This window comes from Mus caroli, chromosome 7, assembly GCF_900094665.2.
Source record: "Mus caroli chromosome 7, CAROLI_EIJ_v1.1, whole genome shotgun sequence".
NCBI lineage: Eukaryota > Metazoa > Chordata > Mammalia > Rodentia > Muridae > Mus > Mus caroli.
The window spans coordinates 53,284,837-53,304,594 of NC_034576.1; the positions used below are offsets into that span (position 1 = coordinate 53,284,837).

Genomic DNA, 19,758 nt, shown 5'->3' on the forward strand with positions numbered 1-19,758 from the left:
TTGCTAGTGTATGCAATGGTGTCAGCGTTTGGAAGCTGATCATGGGATGGATCCCTGGATATGGCAATCACTAGATCATTGTTGGTATTTTAGTGTTTAGTTTTTGGAGTTCGGTGATACTGAGTTCTAAGACATTAATCAGAGCTAGCTAGATTTTCTATGAATGGGAATTCCTTTTGAAAATGTGTTTATTTAGTTTATGTTTGCACGCACACATATGCGTGTGGCACAATGCCCATGTGTTGGTTAGCTAACCACCATCAGGAGTCATTCTCCCCTTCCATTGTGTGTTTTCTGGTGATGGAACTCAGTTCTTTATGCTTGGCACCAAGCAGCCTTACTTGTTATCCCAACTTTCCAGCTCCTAGAGTTGGAATTTCTTGATTATGTTTGTTTATGTCTGGAATTTGTGTAGGCAAGTCAAGTTCCACGCAGAGTAGCATTTCAAGCTATAACATATTTAATTTGGGGACCTTTCTTGTTTGAGGAACTCAGGGATGATTTTTCCAATTAGGATTGCAGGCTTAACAATAGAAGATTTACATTTCCTCCCATCCATATAACAAGCATCAGATAGTACTTCAAAGCAGAAAGGCAATTTACTGTATGACTAATGTACTCGGATCCATTCATTGACCTCTTCCTGTGAAAAAGCCCGCCGCTGTCTGTCTTCGAATGTCTAGAGGTAGGAATAAATGATTCAGTCTGTGGTTGCTTAGATAAGTGCGAGAACAAAGGTAAACACAATGGAGATGCAGACCTGAGACTGTATCTATCTGGGATCTCAGGCATCCTCAGAGAGAGAGAGAGACAGTTGTGTAGAAATAGCTTTTCAAAATGAATTTGTATAAATTCAGCATGCTCCACCAATGGCAGAAAATGTAATTCATTTCTTTTGACTCAGAGCTGTTTTTCTCCTTTATTGTTGTTATAGGATTTAGCAGAGGAAAAGAAGGCAAGATTACATATTAAATGCCTTTGAAAAATTAGATTTTTTTACCTTAATATCCCTTTGCCTTTGTTATCTGTTTATTACACTCTCCTTATTATACAGATTAGGGCTTTTCCATGTTGCTAGACAGAACTAAACATATTAAAAGTCAAAAGAAAGTTCAGACAGGAAAACAAGATGCATTACATTAAAAATGAAGTTTTCTTAGAACTGGAGCCTCACAGATGAACATAGCTCAGCTTTGTTGGATGGACACTGGTCATCACAAAGGCTGACCTCAGATAAGCTCCCATGTCACAGAACTTCATTCGGTAAAGCTCCCTCTCAGATCATGGGGGCTTGAAGGACTTTCCTTCCTGGTGTTACACAGATGCTAGAGTTGTTCTAGATTTTCACACTGAAGGCACACCCACTTCCTGTTGAGCTCACAAGTCCCATTTGAAGCTACTTTTAGCAAGTATATCTAGTTCATCTCTGTTTTTGCTCATCCCCAGCTCATGTAGGAACTACGGGGGCTAATAGATGGAGTAAATATAGTGAGTGATGAGCTGTCATTTCATTATCTTTGATGTGTATGTGGCTTGGTTACTTAGAGTCGCCAATGTCTTGGAAGTGTATTTTATCTGTGCTTCCTAAAGAATTCCCAAAGATCTTAATTACCATAGATTCTAGAAACTCTATAATTAGGCTGGAGCTTTAAGTAAAGATCATACATATTAGAAGGACCTATAGGGGGTTTAAAGCAAGTCTGTCAGTTCTCAGCTCCAGGGTGAACATGGAGCATGTAGGTAGTTGAGGGGTCTGCTTTCTCTGTCGTTTGCATCTTACCATAGGAGCCAACAAAGGACACCTTCCCCTGAGAAATTACAAGTGCTCGGAGGAAAAGGATGAAAGAAATGGCCACAAATGACCATACTATAGGTTAGAATTATGCATGGACTGTGTTTTCGGAGAGTAATGGTGTTTAGAAGCACAGGGAGAGATCATGAAACTGACTGTTGATAGTTGTTGGGGGTGTGCCTCATTGACTTCAATAGGATATCCACTGGTGATCTGAAACTCCCACACACTCTTGGGTAAGAAGCTACAGTTAAACTCAAGGTCTCACACATAGAAAAGAGCTGTGGAAAGAGGAGGAGGTCTTGTTAAGAAAAAGAGGGAGAGAGAGGGAGATGAGGGAGGAGAAAAGGATGCATGTGAAAATGACTCAAATTTATTATATAAATGTATAAAACTGTTACACATTATTGATCAAAGAAAGATGGTGTTTCCCAGGATCACCATTATACTTAAGACACCGGCTTGCAATAGTGATAGCTGGTTCCAAGGCTGCTCTGGTTTCTAAGGGAAACATGCAAAGCACTGGTAGAGAAGGTGTGATTTAGAAAGAAAAGAGAAAATTGGGAGTTGGTGCTTGATTCCTTCTATAACACTTTATGTGAAGGAAGTAGGGGGTGGGGAAGTTGAGTCAGTCTTCTATATGGGTGTCACCCCAACCAAAGTGCTACATTTGAGTTCTTCTTTCTTCTTTTTCCTCTTCGTTCTCCTCTCCCTCTCCCAACTCCCCCCTCTCTGTATGCATTTCGAGGCCAGAAGCTCATGTCAGTGTCTTCTTCCCCCATTTTCATCTCATTTTTGAGATAGAATCTCCCCTTGAATCAGATAGCTTGGCTAATGAACATTAGAGATCTGTCTTCATCTCCCTTGCACTAAGGTTATAGACAACTGCTGCACCCAACTTTGATCTGGGTGCTGGGGAGGGAACTCATCCCCCCAGGCTTTCCTGGCAAGTGCTTTACTCACTGAGCCATCTCTGTTCCTCTCCCACAACTAACCAACCAACCAACCAACCAACCAACTAAACAACCAACCAACCAACTAACCAACCAACCAACCAACCAACCAACCAACCAACTAAACAACCAACCAACCAGCCAACCAACCAACCAATCAACCAACTCTTCCTGATCTCAGTTAGGGTTTTCTCAACCCCCCCTGCTCTACCTCTGAATGTTCAAATGAATTCCTGGGCATTCTGTTTGGGGACACTGACCTGGAAAGACACTGAGCTCTCCATTGGCTTTTTTTTTTCCTTGTTGCAAGTTTCCAGAATTTTTATCCAAGAGGAAGTTACACCTTCACTTTGTGAACTACACAGAGAGGATGGTGGGAGACAGATGTGAGCACACGAGGCTTCCCAATTACATCTCTACTCAGCATCCTAATCAGTTCCTGGGAACACTCTCATTGCCAGCACATCTGTGTGGGTTTGTGCTGTAAGCACACGCTGTCATGGATACCCATAAGGCTCCAGAGACACCATTTAATGTCTCATTTGATGTTCATTAGACCACGGGAGACAGCATGTCTTCAATTTAGTGTGATTTTACCTGTGTGAAAACCAGAAAACAGATTCTGTTAAGGATCAGGAAGCCACTCAGTGATGTTTTTTTTCTCTCTTTCCTTGGATTTTTTCCTCCTTATTACTATTAGCTTTGCTGGAACAGTGCAATCTAATCACCCAAATTACAGCCACTAAATCTTTTCTGCAGCTGAATTATGCAGAGACGAGACTTGGTCAACTGGAAAATTGCCACTGTGAGAAGACCTGCCAAGTGAGTGGGCTGCTCTACAGGGACCAAGACTCCTGGGTAGATGGTGACAACTGCAGGAACTGCACATGCAAAGTAAGCCTCTACTAAGTCCTCTATCAGGACACAAGTCTGCTTGCTGATTAGTGTGTGGCTATGCCACTTAGCACATAGTGCTACTTCCATTATACCCGCTCACCTTTAATAACGCTAGCGATTTGCAAATATTTGGAAAGTAAAGTCTTCTCTTTTTTTTAATACTCTTTGATCTATCTTCGTTTAAGTAACTTACTATCTTGAGTCTGAAATTCAGGTGTAGAGGGAGGCAGAGATTCCTTTGATTTCCTGCCCTAAAGTTGGGAGCTTTATTCTCTTTATTCTTTCCCCGAGACTACACACTTTAAGATTTAACTGTATTATTTGTAACTATGTGCACTTAAGTGCATCTCTATGTGAGTATGTGGGTGAGAATGTAGGTTTCCACAGGAGCCATAAGTTTTGGGTTCCCGCAGGGCTGGAGTTCTAAGTGGTTTTAAGCTGAACAACATGGATATTGGGAACTGAGCTCAGATCCTAAGAAAAGGTAATGCACACTCTCAAACACTGAGCCACCTCTCCAGCTCCCGCCATAAACTTTTAACAGTTTAATTAGCCTCTTGGTATTTGTATTGTATTTTTGCAAGGTGTTTGTTCCTGAGAACTTCAGATATCTACCTCTCCCTACTTTACAGAACATCCCTCATCTGCAAACTCCTTCAGTTTCGGAAAAGTCATAAGAGCTTCACCTCGGAGTAGTGTGTATACTCCGTCCAGTTGAAATCACTTGATAAATATCTGAAGAATGCTATTGTTTGTCTAGGAAAACACAAAATGGATTGTTAGAGCCTTAAAAATGGTTGACAGGGTCTACTGAAGGTGCTATTTATGCTCTCATAGAAATAGGCTTTTTGTTTTCTGCCTAATCTACTTAGTCCGCATGGGCAGGTGGATGAAGCTAGTGATGTTTATCAGAAAAGTAATTGAGGTGACAGAGGTTCATTCCAGCTGCAGAGAATACTTTATTTGTGGTTGTGGAGGGGCCTGGGAATTCCCCACACTGCCCTGTCTCCCTGAGGTCCTGGAGAAGAGAGGCAAACTTCCTCAGAAATAGACGTGTCAATTGAGCACCTCAGAGACCCTTTTCTCTGTCTTTCCCTTCTCAGAGTGGTGCTGTGGAGTGCCGAAGGATGTCCTGTCCCCCACTCAACTGTTCCCCAGACTCACTTCCTGTGCACATTTCTGGCCAATGTTGTAAAGTTTGCAGACGTAAGTATTCACCAAGGGTCACAGTGATCCTCTGTGCTTTTTGAGTTATTTCCCTCTGTTTTGGGACCCAACTAACATTTGTGAATGAAAGCAGTGGCATTTGATCTGGTGCTGGATAAGAAGGGCTGAACAGTCCAATCCCTGCCATTGCAGCAGACAGTGTACACAGTCTATTCCTCCTCAGAAACACTGTCCCACCCACCCTAATCACTGTCCCCCATTCTTCACATCTGAAGTGATCAAGTCGCTTCTCCCGGCTCTAACACCAGGCTGGACTTGTAGTGTGAATGTACAACCCCCCAAGTTTATGTGGTTTGGTCTTTTTATTTTAAACGATCAAGTTAAGAGTCAAATTCTGTATTTAGTTTCTCTAGGTATTTGGATAGATCTCTTGTTATTAAGGTGCCCTTTTAGAATTTTCAGTATGAAATTAGTTTAAAACACTGAAACATTTATCTTCAGTGTTGGCCAACCCAAGTAATAATGATAAAAAAAAAAACAACCCTTTTAGGCAAGAGGAATAGCTCGGCAGTTAAGAGCACTTGCTGCTCTTGTAGAGGACCCAGATTCAATGTCCAGCACCCACACAGCATCTCACAACCATCTGTAACTCCATTTCTAAGGGATCTGACACCTTCTTTTACAAGTGCTGGTACCAAACACGGTGCACATTCATATATACAGGCACTCACAAGTATACATAGAAAAGAGAACTTAGAAAATTGCTCTTTACCACCATTGCAGAGAGCACAAAGTAAGCTAAGAGGTAGAGAGGCCTGCATGTGTCTGCTGTGTGCTGTACTGTGCTGGACACTTTTGTTCAATGAATTGGCTTCTCATGGTAAGGTAACATACATTGTTTGGAACCCATTTTACCAGACACTCAATTCAGCCTAGATGAAATCAGTTTCTCAAGGCCACAAAGCTAGTAGGATCCCAAACTAGCTTTGCTGCCTACAGAGCCTGCAGATTTTTCATAAAGTCACCTGATCTAGAGAGAAAACTTTCAGATAGAAATGTGGCAACCTAGCTGGGTGGTGAATACCTGCATTCCTGCATTGGCAACACAGAGGCTGAGGGGTTAGGAGTTCAAGGTCACCTTCAGTCACAGTGAATTTGAGGCTGGCTTGGATTATATGAGACTCTGTCTCAAAGATGCCAACAACAAAACATCCACCAACCAAAAAGCAGGCAAGCAAACAGACAAATGAAATTTGTATATTCTGCTTTGCGGACTTAGCCATTATCGCTTAAATACATCTGATATAGTTTTAAAGACAATGAATCTTATTTTACTGAATTTCAGATTCCCACTGTTTCACTGATGCATAAACATTTCCCAGTTATCCAAAGTCCAGGTTGTTTCCCACTTTTCATTATTATAAGGACTCTATGATAATGTGCTTCATACAGAAACACATTTTTTGATTATTTTGAATTGCCTTAATCTAAGATTGTCCAATGTAGAATGACGGGGCCTCAAACTGACACCCTCGAGACCCCTTTACATTTATTTATGTAGTGTGTGTGTAGGTGCATGCAGGAGTCAGAGGACAACCCTGGCTGTCAGTTCTCTCCTTCGGCCATATATGTCCAGGGAATGAGCTCATGTATCAATCAACCTTGGCAGGAGGTGCCTTTACCTGCTGAGCCATCTTGCTGGCCCCCAAGGCCTTGGTTACATATAATTCATTCTCTCTCTCTCTCTCTCTCTCTCTCTCTCTCTCTCTCTCTCTCTCTCTCTCTCTCTCTTTTCTTGTCTTCTCTTTTTTTTTTTCTTTTTTGGTTTTTTGAGACAGGATTTCTCTGCGTAGCCCTGGCTGTCCTGGAACTCACTTTGTAGACTAGTCTGGCCTTGGAAATTAATTCTCTTTATCATATATCGGGGAGATGGACATTTATCTGTATTCCAGTTCGTTTGAGAATTGTCAAGTTATAAGATAATCCTAGAAATTTGCCCAATTTTTCCAAGATGCTGAAGCACAACCTGAAGATAATGTTGGACTTTTATATTTATATAGAGTCCACATCAAGTTGGTTATATAGAACTCAACTTCTCAGTAACTCTGATGATATTTTGATGCTCAGAGATTCACTGGGAATATGAACACAATAGATTAATATTTAATATAACTCTAAAGTTAAAGAGGTTGAGACCTTCTGGCTTGAAAGACTCTCTATTTCTTATTAGATTTTAAATACAAATCTCTGTTAGGTAGTTTTGGGTTTGGGAGTCTGGTTTGGGCTCTGAAAGAATCTTCCCTTGAGCTAGGCACAAGTCCCAGTGTCCAGAAGTGAAGTGGGGCAGTTGTAGTGCAGTGTGGACACAGGCATGTTTAGGAATGTTCACAATAACAGCTTAGCAGTATATTTAGAAATTAGTAGGAACGTTTTAGGTACCCATGTGAGTAAGAACATACCTGTCAGAGGGAAACACACAGGTTAAAAAAAGGCCAAGAGAATTAAACACAGAATTGGTGTTTTTAACTTAAAAATTAACGATTTTAAAGAGCATCTTGGGGCTGGACCTAGGCCCTCTACACATTTGTAGCAGATATGCAGCTTGGTCTTCATGTGGGTCCCCTAACAACTGGAACAGAGGCTGTCTCTGACTCTGTTGTCTACCACTGCATTTTCTTCCCCTAGCTGGACTGCCTGGTCAGGCCTCAGTGGGAGAGGATGTGCTTAATCCTGCAGTGAATTGATGTCCCAGGGTGGGGACATACCCAAGGCAGCATGGGTGGGGTGGGGTGGGGTGTGTGTTCCTCTTCTCTATGAAGAAGAGGAGGGGTTAGTGGGGGAGGGATTTGTGAGGGTGGGACTCGGAGGAGAGGAGGGAGGGGGGCTGTGACCAGGATATAAAGTGAATAAATAAAAAATGAAAAAGAAAGAAATTAAATATAATGATATTTTAAAAAACTTAAGTTTTTCGGGTGGTGGGTGATGGTGGGTGGCACTGTGTGGATGGATGGCTCGGTGGATAAGAGCCCTGGCTGCTCTGCAGAGAACTTGGGTCTGGTTTCCAGCATCCATAGCTCACAACTGCTTATAACCTCAGTTCCAGGGGATCTGATACCCTGTTGCCTTCTTGGACACCTACATGCATGTGGTATACATAAACTTACACAGGTGCACACATACAGGCATATATTTTTTTAAATGAAGTTTTAAGGCAGGGCTATGGAACACTCAGAAAAGTGATTTAAGAAAGGGCACCGTGTTAACCGAGCTGGAGGCAGTGGCCAAGCCTGAGACTTGGACATATTCCATATGAAAATGATGGGCAAGCAGATAGACTGCCTAGGGAGAAAAAGAGAAGGGATGGCTGTGAGTGACAGCTAAAGGACCTGGCCTATAAGCATTGATTTATATGAGTGTCTGTGCGAGTGAGCAGGTGACACGTTTTGAAGGAGAGCCCATGGGAGACAAGCAACGTGAAGCACAGAGACAGGGCAAAGGGAAGAAACAGTTTGGTGCATGCTTGTGTGCATTATGTCTTCTGTTTGGCATCTGTGGGTTGGAGATGCCTTGGTGATACCCAGTTTGATGTGGGTATCTTATTCAGAGAGAGGGAGTTTGTAAGCTCACCAAAGTAATTTACTGAGGATGGTAGGACCCTTGGATGTTTAGTACTTCTGATCTGTAAGGTTCTTTTAGTGTGAAGCAGAGTGCTATGTCAAAGTCACCAAGTGCCCAGGGACGGCTGACATGTGTGAGGGAATGAAGATCTGAATGTGGACAGAGGAACCTCTTGTGCCTTTCTGACAGGGTCAAAAAACTAGCACTTGTTAATTGTTCATTCAGTGTGCACCCAAGTGGCCAGAGTGTCCAGTCCCCAAACTCAAGAAATCAAGGTCACATCCAAAGGCCCAGATGTCGGTGGGTGCAAAAGGAACAATAAACTGTCTTTAAATGCCCAGTATGCTTGTTTCTGACATCACAAGGAAGTGTGTGCTGGGGCTGGGTTTCAATTTCATGGTTGGACACTGTGAAATCCTCTACTTTGCACGTCCCTGGTGTGACATGAAGGGCTCCGGGTATCCATTTGCATTTCTGCCCACACTGAAAGCTGTAGGAATGAATTCTCCAGTGCCCAGCCAAAGGCAGTAGGGCCTGACTCACCTTGCGCTTGAATTTCCTCAGACATCAAAAATAAGTCTTTTGGCTGCAGATTAAGAGGTTTGATAATGAGGACTGGTGTTATCCATAAAGAAGGAGATGACAGTGAAGGAAGGGATGCTATCAGAGCAGTGGGGGAGAATATGAATGCAGGGGGACTTTCCAATCCCAAAAGTTGTCGGAGGTTATTTTGTGGACACCTGGCATCCATATCATATGCACTTTCTGTACCTTGACACAGCCGCAACTGGTGGAGACATATAGACCTAGGCTGGTGTCATTCCCCAGGCCCCAAAGCTCCCTATGATGTGACAGCATAAAATTCAGCAGACATTTATTTTTTATAGCAGTCTGGTGGATGCAGGATGTGTCTCTGAGTGTGGCATAAACAGTAGGGCATTTTTATCTCTATATAGGATTTTTGGATGAGCCTGCCAGAAAAGAAAGGAGCCAGCCGAATGTTTCAAGACAGGGTAGCAAGCGTGTTAATACCATTGTGGAGTGGCAAGGGGCCAAAGGGAAAGAAAAGGAGAATTTCTGCATTACCCAGTCCATGCCAAGAAACAGATGGCAGTGTCGACGGGAGTGTGTTTAGCAGAACTGTCACTCTGGAACAAGCCACCTCGCCAAGTTGGCAGCTGCTGTCTTTTAGAAGTATGGGAATTTATCACACAGGAATCCCAGGGTCTTGGAGATGGGTTCTTCCTGTGTAAACCAATGGGGTGAGGGGACCCAGAGTGTCATTAGGAGCAATGAGTCACAGTCACTGATTTATCTAGAACACTGTGGCATAAAAGATTTTTTTTACATTAAAAAAAAAAAAAAAAACAAGGAAAGAATCAGTTAGGGAACTGTTTCATTCCACTATTTAGGTGTTGTTATTGTTGCTGCACTTGCTTTGAAACTGTTGGATGTTTAAAGCTCTATGGAGGAGCAGAAATAACTCCTAGCAGGCCAGGAGATTTGTTGTTGTTTTTTTACTACTCACTAGAGCTCATTAGATTGAAGTAGAAGTGGTATTTATCATTTCTAGTCAACAATAAGCCCAGAGAGGCACTGAGCTTGAGGTGGGATTTACAATTATGCCTACACAGTTCTGATTCTCATGGAGGTGACAGTGGGAAAGATGTAAAATTAAGTGTGTAGTTAAGATACAATGTGACATATGCTCTGTGTGTAGTTAAGATACAATGTGATATATACTCTGCTAGGGTGTGGTCCACAGAACAATAGAAACAGCAAGTAGAAGAGTTAATTAGGGTTCAGGCTCAAGATCAACTTCCTGGGGTTGGAGAGATGGCTTAGTCTGTGCATTGCTTGCTTTACAAGCATGGGGACAAGAGCTAGGATCCCCAGAGCCCATGGAAATGTTGGACATAGTGGCATGAACCTGTGAGGTTCATCCATGTCTATATACAGAGACAAGCAGATTCCTGAAGCTCATTGGCTCCCTAGCCTAGCTAAATTGATGATTTTCATGTTTAGTGAAAGACTTTCAAAAAATAAAGGTGAGAGCAAACAGAGGAAAGAGACCTGATATTGACCTTGGGCCTTCCTGTGCACAGATGTGAGCATGCTCCCACCCTGTACCTATCCACCTAATTATGAATTGACATTACAAATACAATACAGACAGACAGCAGGCAGGCAGACAGACAGACAGGCAGACACACACAACACACTTCTTAAGAGAAGATAGGACATCGTTAAAATAGATCTATGTCTGTCTATTTGTCTATGTGTCTGTCTATCTATCTATCTATCTATCTATCTATCTATCTATCTATCTATCGAGAGTGATATGGATGGCTATATATGGAGGCAGATGGGGCATATATGTTTGAGAGTGTTGAAATGGGTAAGTATATAGGCTGAGAGGGAGGAAATGGATGAGTTTATATGTTGAAAGATGCAAATGGATGGGTAAATACCTTGGAAGGCTGAAAACTGATATAGAAATTGGGAGGATAGAAATGTATGGCTATATATGTTATAAGGGTGGAAACAGATGGGTATATGTTAGAACTATGAAAAAGGATGGGTATATGTTAAAAATAGAAGTGGATGGGTGTAGTGTTGGGATGGTATGCTGGTTGGTTTATGTCAACTTGACACAATCGAGAGAAGAGAACCTAGATTGAGAAAATGTCTCCATAAGATTGGGGTGTACACAGTGGAGGGAGCTTGGGGACTCTTGTGGAAGACTAGGAGGAAGGATTGCAGGCCTCAGAGGGGATAGGAACTCCATAGGAGGCAACTAACCTGGACCCTTGTGGTTCTCAGAGACTGAACAACCAACCAAAGAACATACACAGGCTGGACCTAGACTTCCACGCACATATGTAGCAGATGTGCAGCTTGGTCTTCATGTGGATATGAAACAACTGGAACAGGGACTATCCCAAAAGCTGTTGTCTGTGCATGGGATATGTTCTACGAGATGGGCTGCTTTGTTTGGCCTCAGTGGGAGATGATGCACCTAGCTTCACAGAGTCTTGAAGTGTGAGGGGATAACCAGGGGACCTCACCCTCTCAGAAGAGAAGGGGAAGGGGGATGGGGAGGGATTATGGGAGGGGTGACTGGGAGTGAGGCAGTAAGTGGGATATAAGGTGAATAAGTAAAAAAAAAACTGAATTAAAAATGATTTTAAAAATTGGGGTGAAGATAATGCTGTGGGGCATTTTCTTGATTATTAACTGATATTGGAGAGCTCAGCCTATTGTGAGTGGTTCCATTCCTGACTGGTGATCTTGGTTTCTATAAAAGAGCTGGCTGAGCAAGCTATTCTGAGTTGAGAATCTGTGTTTCTGGCTAGCTGGGATGGAAGAATTAGCTGTGGTTAAGATGATAGCAGAACTACTAAAGTGAATCCTTTGCTTTGCTTGGATACTTGATACTCTCAGCTGGGGCTGAGAATTTAGCAGTGATTAAGAAGAGACTAGCATCACTGATGTGAATTCTTCTGGGAAATGGTTCCTGAGAGTCAGCACAGAGAAGCTGTGTTCCAGAGCTGACCAAGGTTGTACATTTTATTGACAGCCAAACTTGGTCGTAGTTACCCAGGTGGTAATGGTTTTGGAGGCATGGAGGGTTCATGAAAAGCAGCTCAAATTTGGTACTGTGAGAAGCCAGGATAGGCCACTGGAGAAGGAGTACAGCCGCAGTAGTAAGCTCCAGAACTGAAGGCATCATAGAGAGAAACTGAGGCTTGGCACTGTGAAGAGAGCTCAGGAGAGGTGATTAATCAAAGTGCATTCAAGTTGAAGCAGAGGTACCAAGCATTTTTTTTTGGGACACCAGTGCCATAGGATAAACATCAAGAATAGCAACAGAGCTGGAGTGGAGCCAGCCAAAGTTTACATAGGAAGACAAGCTAAGTGTGTTGCAGAAAATGAGCCAGAGAGGTGACCCAAGGCCTTTCAGAAGCCCAGAAGATCATGAGTGAATCCCAGATAGTAAACACTGAGTTACTCATATTTTTAAAGTTTGGTTTTACTTTGTTCAGATCATGAATGTGCCCTGGTTCTTACCTCTTGAAGTAAGAAAACATTTAAGTCAGCTTTCCACAAGCTATAGTCATTTGAGAGGATGGAGTCTTGATTGAGAAAATGCCTCCATATGATCTGATTGTAGACAAACCTGTAGAGTATTTTCTTAGTTAGTGATTGATGGGGGAAATGCTTAACCCATTATGGATGGTGACACCCCCAAGCTGGTGGTCCTAGATTCTATAAGAAAGCAGGCTGAGCAAGCCATGAGCAGCAAACCAGTAAACAGCACCCATCCATGGGCTCTGGTTTCCAGGTCCCTGCCCTGTTTGAGTTCCTGTTCTGACTCCTTCTAATGAAGAACAATGATGTAGAAGAGTAACCCAAATAAACCCTTTCCTCACCTCATTGCTTTTAGTCGTGGTGTTCCTTCACAGCAATAGTAACCTCAACTAAGACAGAGGGTGTCAGGGAATAATGGAGATCTGAGCATTTCTATAGAAGACAAGAATATGTGCAATGCTTGGTAGTGAGAGAAAGAGAGCATAGCTGTGACATAGGTGGGGTATGAGTATTTATAGTTGCACAGGGATTGGTAAGTTTTTGATGTTTTGAGAGATCAGGAAAAGCTGACAGACCACAGTGCCTTTTCAGTTGTCTGTGGGAGGACTGGGGAAGGCTGAGGTTAAAACAGGAAGGTTTGGTAGCAGCAGAGAAGAGGGGCACTGATGGTCTGAATGAAGGTGAGAGTGCAGAATGGAGAAGCATAACTTGAGCAGGAAGCATTGCTCTGACTTGGTTCCCCACCAGACACAAGATTGAGTAAGAAGCATATGTAGAAGGAGCTGGGGTAGACAGTGGTGCCATTCACTGAGAAGAGAGCACTAAGGTGCAGCTGGGTGTGTGGGTTGCTGCAGTCCAGCCGTGGACCAGGACCAGTCTACCGTGGAGATTTCCACATGCTTCATTAGAAAAGGCACACAGGATCAGTTATGTATCAGAATGGGTGCTGAAGATGCAGAATCAGCAGAAGAAGTTTGTTGGCCAGATACTCGTAGCAAATGCCTCAGTTCTTCCCACTGGGATCCTCAAAATGGCCTCTAGGAGTTGTCCTAAGTCAACCCAAGAAGGCAGGACTTTGTGTCATGTTATCAATGCTTTATCAGATTTGGGCTGGTTTAGTAAGGAGTCTTGACTTTGGGCAAAGTGGCTATCCATAGCCCAGCATAGATCGACAGTTGGCTGAGGCCTGTTGGGTAACACTGTTCCAACAGCTGTATAAATATGTCAGTTGTCACAGAGGGCTCTGGGCATCATGTCAAAGTATGTACCTTACAGAAGGGACATGTTAGGAAAAGCGGCATTGGTTTCTGGGCTCTTCACTTTCTGTGATGATGAGCGCTGGGCAGATGCTTACAAGGCTCTATGAATATGAACATTGGATGAGAATGAGAAGACTGCAGAGCCAGGGAACTACCAAAGTTAATCAACCCAACTTTAATAGATACAGACAAGGCCTGAGAGGTGAAGCTGTTTTATGAACTAAAGGCAAGTGTGTATTTATTTCTGTTTCTCCAGAGAGCTGGGGCTAGAGGGCCCTTATCAGGCCAGGAAAGAGTTCAATCAGACCTTTTTTTTCTGTTTCCTCTTGAAGGGGCTGGAAAAATCTAGTAGACTCAGAGAGAGGTCATAGCAAATTGACATATTCGGCAAATGCTTAAAATGAATCAGAAAGTGAAGCCAAGGCTCGAGCCCTGGCAGAATCTCAATTGAGCTGTTTCTCTTTGAAACACTCTACAAGGCTGACTTCCACTTTCTGCCCTCCGCGTTAACCCACACAGGTCACCTTTCTCAAGGCCTCGTCTCCAGTGTGCTGATGTCACAGTTGGCCAGGTTGGCTTGATTGTCTTACTTGTCTGAATATGATTAAGTGTATCTGGGCTCAGGGCACTGTCCTCTCAGGATCTTAAAGAAGCACAGAGGGGATCCTCAGTGTCGTGGAAAGTTCTGATGAACAGAATATCTGCCTTTTACCCAGAGGCACACCTGGTAGCAGGACTGTCTGCACCAAAACTACTGCTGACTGGTCTGGGGTGGGGAGTGGCTCAGAACATACACTAACAAGTATGAGGACATGAGTTCAGATTCCCAGTATTCAAATAAATAGCTGGGTGTGGCCATGTAGTGGCAGCTCTGGAAAGGCAGAGTCAGGCAGATCCTGGAGGTCACTGGCTGGTCAATCTACCTGAATCAGTGAGTGCCAGGTCTAGTATGAGACCCTGTCTCAACAAATAAGATGGAGAGGGACAGAGGAAGATATCTGATGTTGACATAAAGCTACCACATACGCATGCTTCTACCTGTACTCATGAGCACACACACACACACACACTCACACACACACAATCACACACACACACACACACTCACACACACACAATCACACACACACACATACACNACTCACACACACACAATCACACACACACACACACACTCACACACACACAATCACACACACACACATACACACACACACACACACACTCACACACACACAATCACACACACACACATACACACACACACCTTTTTGTCTGTCTGTCCATCTGTCTGTCTTACTAATTCACTTTACATCCCCATCACTGCCCCCTCCTGGTCATACTCTCCCAAAATCCTTCCCCATTGTCCCTCCCCTTCTCCTCTGAGGGGATGGGGGCTGACTACCCTGGCAAATCAACTCTCTGTGAGGCTAAGTGGATCGTCTCCCACTGAGGCCAGACAAGGCAGCCCAGCTAGAACATGTCCCATGTACAGGCAACAACATTTTGGATTGCACCTCCCCTCCACTTGTTTGGGACCCTCATGAAGACCAAGCTGAACTTCTGCTACATGTGTGCAAGGAGGCCTTATTCCAGCACTTGTATGTTTTTTGGTTCATTGTTCAGTCTTTGAGAGCCCCAAGGGTCCACCAGGCTAGTTGGGCTCTGTTAATCTTCCTATGGAGTTCCTATCCCCTTTTGGGGTCACAATCCTTCCTCCTATTCTTCTATAGGAGTTCCAGTCTCAAAACTCCATCCACCATTTGGCTGTGGGTATCTGCATTGGTCTGAGTCAGTTTCTGGGGGCAGTCTCTCAGAGCACAGCCATGTTAGACTCCTGTCTGCCAGTATAATAAGAGTATTATTGACAGTGTCAGGGATTGGTGCTTGTCTATGGGATGGGTTTCAAGTTGGGCCAGTTATTGGTTGGCCATTTCCTCAGTCTCTGTTCCATTTCCTGTCCCAACGTTTCTTGAGAGTGAGATAACCCAGTACCCAAAGGACATACACACTATGTATTCACTTATAGGTAGATACTAGCCCTAAAACACGGGTTAACCATGCTACACTCCACAGACTCAAAGAAGTTAAACAAGAAGGAAGGCACAAATGAAGATGCTTGAATCTCACTTAGAAGGGGGAATAAAATATTCATGAGTGTCAGATGGAGGGGGGGATTGGGTAGGAGAGGAGATGGGGAGGGGAATGGGAGGGTGTTCATGATCAGGTGTGGGGAGGGACAGGAGGGATGGCCAGATGTCCATGAGAATGAATAGAAATCTGCATCTCATGGGGTGGGGAGGTAGGGGGCATCTCCAGGATGAGACAGAGACCTGGGATAAGGTAGGCACCCAGGAATCAATGACCTTAGCTTTGACTCACAGCATTGGGGATATGGAACCTGAAGAGGTTACCTCCTGTAGCCAGGCAGGAATTCCAATGGAGTGATAGGGACACCAACCCACCTACAAAACATTCAACCCAAAATTTATCCTTTGGATTTTTTCCCCCACTTATTTTGCTTTGGTATGAAGGTGAGGTAAACTCAAAAGGTCTGGCTGAGGGCTTCAGGGGCTTTGCATGCACCTCTTTCCATGCCTTACATTAGATGAAGTTTATATCACTTAGACTCAGTGAATCTGTGGGATCTGTTAGCTTCAGAAGGAGACTCTAAGGATGTTTTGTAGCATAGCATGAATAGGCATGAACTGTATTTTTGTTTTCTTGCAGCAAAATGTATCTATGGAGGAAAAGTTCTTGCTGAGGGCCAACGGATTTTAACCAAGACCTGCCGGGAATGTCGAGTAAGTTTATCCACGGTCCCTGTCATTTCCACAGAACAGAGAAGATAGACTTGTGGTGTTCCTCTGTGGGGCATGTTGGCCTAAGTGGGTTCCTGAGGGGTAGAGTTAATGGGCTGGAGTCAAGGTGGATCTAGACACCAATGTGTGACTAGCTTGCATTCAAGTGTGTAACATGCCTTGAGAAGCAGTCAGTATGGGAAGGTTGTGAAAAGGAAAATGAGACAGGAGTTGCTGTAGATGGGGATGTTGACAGGTGACCCTGAGGAAACATGATGTGTTGGTAGGCAAGGGAGTAGGTGATACCATCCTGACTGGGCCAAGCTCCACAAGTGGTCAAAGAATGATCTCTTGTAGTTGTATATGTTGCATGCCATCAGATGTATAGTTCTTACTTGGAGTCTCAATGTAGTTGCAATGTTTTGACTATTGGAGGTAGAATCCTATGTTGACTGCACAAGTCAGGATGTTGGACGCCCAAGATGACTTCTTTATGCATCTCTAAGACAATTGAAACAGACTCTCCCCTTCCTCATGCATGGCTATGTACATACTTTCTTATGGAATAATGGTCTGAGACATTTCTTATGTGGAGAGTACGTTTCCTCAGAACAAATCTACCCAAAAGACCAACATGAAAGATCCAATGTTTCCTATGACCTAGTCTCCAAAGCTGTGTAGCATCGTCCCCTCTTCATTCTATTATTTGTATTTGACTGCTTCAGATTTATTATTAAGGAGGATGGTGAGAAGGCATGGTTCCCAGGAGTATGTGTCCTTAGAGACCAACTATCACAGTAGAGACTCTGATACAGTTTTCTGTGAAAATAACCATGTCCAATTGCCTATACCTTGACTGGCATTTATTAACACAAGTAGCTCATTCCCTGACTAGAAACCATTAGTAAGTAGCAAATTCCTTTGATTTGGTGAAAATCCACCTTTTTATAACCTCTACCCAGTGACCTTACTTTTGATCTCTGGAAAGTATGAGAGTAAGTTTGTATCCTTTGACAGAGTGGCATCGTGTCAACAGATCAAAAGTCTGTAGTAACATGGACTTCGGTGAAGTTCCGATTCCCTTTGTTGGTTCTTACTAAGAGACAACTGGGAGACAGTGGAAGCAGAAGATTAAGTTAAAGCACTTCTGTCTTTCCATTTTCCCTCTTCTTAGCTTGCTCACTGCATCCTAGAGGAATGCAGATGAATGTCAGTACAAAAGTTGTTCCAGCCTTCAGCTGGGCTGCCTGACCAGACAGCCGTCTCCTCGCCCGCCCGCATGAACAGAGAAGACAGCAAAGGAAAAGTACTGCTTACCCATGTGATTTAGGGCCCTGGAGAACAAAACTTGAGGCACAGGACGTTTGACTTAATACTTCACTTATATATTCTTTGTTAGTGATGAGGAGTCGGAGCTTGGACAGTGGGAGGAAGGGGCAGACAGGAAGGGATGTGGAGGGAAAGGAAGAAGAGAAAAATGTATTGCTGTGTGGCCACAGACCAAGGCTGGTTTTGTGAGGTGTAGCCAGAAATGCTGAGTGAACTGCTTTGTAGACATCTTTTTAAATGCTTTTTTACTTATGTGCTTTTCTTTTCCTCACATCCCAAGAGAAAAGGAAGAATGTATTTTAAACTTTGAACAGAACAAAGTATTTAGAGACTTACTGGGCATTCAAAGAGATCCCAATGAAAGAAGAGCCCAAATCTCTTCTTTTATGGGGCCTAGGAAAAAAGGCTTTCTCCTGTATCTTTCTCTTACTAGAAACATCTTCTAAGGGTTGATCCCCTTGAACTCATCTTTGTGTTCCTCATTATCCTTCCCTGTCTGGCATCAGGCCTGGCAGAAATGGTTGGTTCAGCCAGTTTGGTGGTAACACAGGTGGGGGTAGTGTGATTGTTAGTTGTAAACATCAAAGTGTATAACCTAGAATCACTTAGATAAAGCCTCAGTTGATAAATTATCTTGATGAGGTTGACCTATGGGTATGTCTGTGGGAAATGTTTTGTTAATTACCCCAGCCCATTGTGGGCAGCACCATTTCATGTATTAGGCCCTGACCTGTAAGAGCTCTTAAGGCTAGCTGAGCACAGAAGCCAGCAGGCAGGTGGCATGGGGTATGCTTGTGTCTCTCTCTGCTCTTGACTGTGGATGTGGTATTTTAAGTTCCTGCCTTGACCTTTCTGCAATGATGGCTGATAACCTGGAACTGTGAACCAAATAAAGTAAGCTCTTTCCTCCTTCATATTGCTTTTGGCTAGGACTTTAGGTAGCAACTGAATGACACTGGGGCTGGTATCTCTGTACCAATAGATGCTGGCTGTGGATCTTTTGCCAGGATCAATGGTGCAGATGAGATAGCAGTGAGGACTTTTTGTCTCCTTATCAACTAAGAAGCTCCCAGGCCTGGGAGCTGGCATGGTCTCCATCCTAAGACAGGCACGTCACAATGGGGGATGTTGAATACACGGAGGAGAAAATGTGGTGCTTGGCATTAAATCTGCAGTGAACATGAATTGTTTTTGCCTCACATGGCCTTGTCTACCTTCCTTGAGTACAATTAAAGATGGCATGGTCTCTGTAAATAGGTTCCCTTCTGGGGAGGACAATGAATTTAGATTCTGCCTTTGGTTTCCTCTCCTACCCCAGGGAAAGGTGGGATGATTAAAATCAATTCTGCCCACTCTCTGTGATCACAGCATAAGCCACAGGACTGACACTCATTAAACCTATTGCTTTTTGCATTTTGAGCAGAGGCCTTGGGTGACTCTCTCCAAAGTCTTCTTTTTGACTACATCCTTGTCATCAGAGATGATCAGAGCATGAAATGGGCAGAACATGAAACAGACACTCTGTATTCTATTTGAGGATTGATGAGTTAGAAGAAAATTGGTCCAGAGACCTCTTTGCATAAGCTATATGTGCATGCATGCAAGCATGCATGTGTGTGAGTATGTGTGTGTTGTGCATGTGTGTGTATTTATAGGAATAATTTCACCCTGTTTTGAAAAGTGAGTTATTTCTTGGCTTTTTGTAAATATTTATAAGTTACCCTGTCCACAGATAAATGAGTCATTTACAATATCATTTAACATTCTTTTATTATTTATTATTATTTTTTATTTTTTATTTTTTTTCCATTTTTATTAGGTATTTAGCTCATTTACATTTCCAATGCTAT

At 43.3% G+C, this 19,758-nt stretch overlaps 1 protein-coding gene across 1 annotated transcript in view; it reads left to right on the forward strand.

Annotated features, from left to right (window-relative positions):
- Nucleotides 1-19,758, forward strand: part of Nell1 (neural EGFL like 1) — an 807,173-nt gene that overhangs the window by 217,321 nt on the left and 570,094 nt on the right. Inside the window, exons 8-10 of the mRNA XM_021166735.2 lie at nucleotides 3,505-3,639; nucleotides 4,746-4,848; nucleotides 16,509-16,582. Coding sequence (XP_021022394.1) covers nucleotides 3,505-3,639; nucleotides 4,746-4,848; nucleotides 16,509-16,582 — 312 coding nt within the window. The remainder of the gene's footprint in view (nucleotides 1-3,504; nucleotides 3,640-4,745; nucleotides 4,849-16,508; nucleotides 16,583-19,758) is intronic.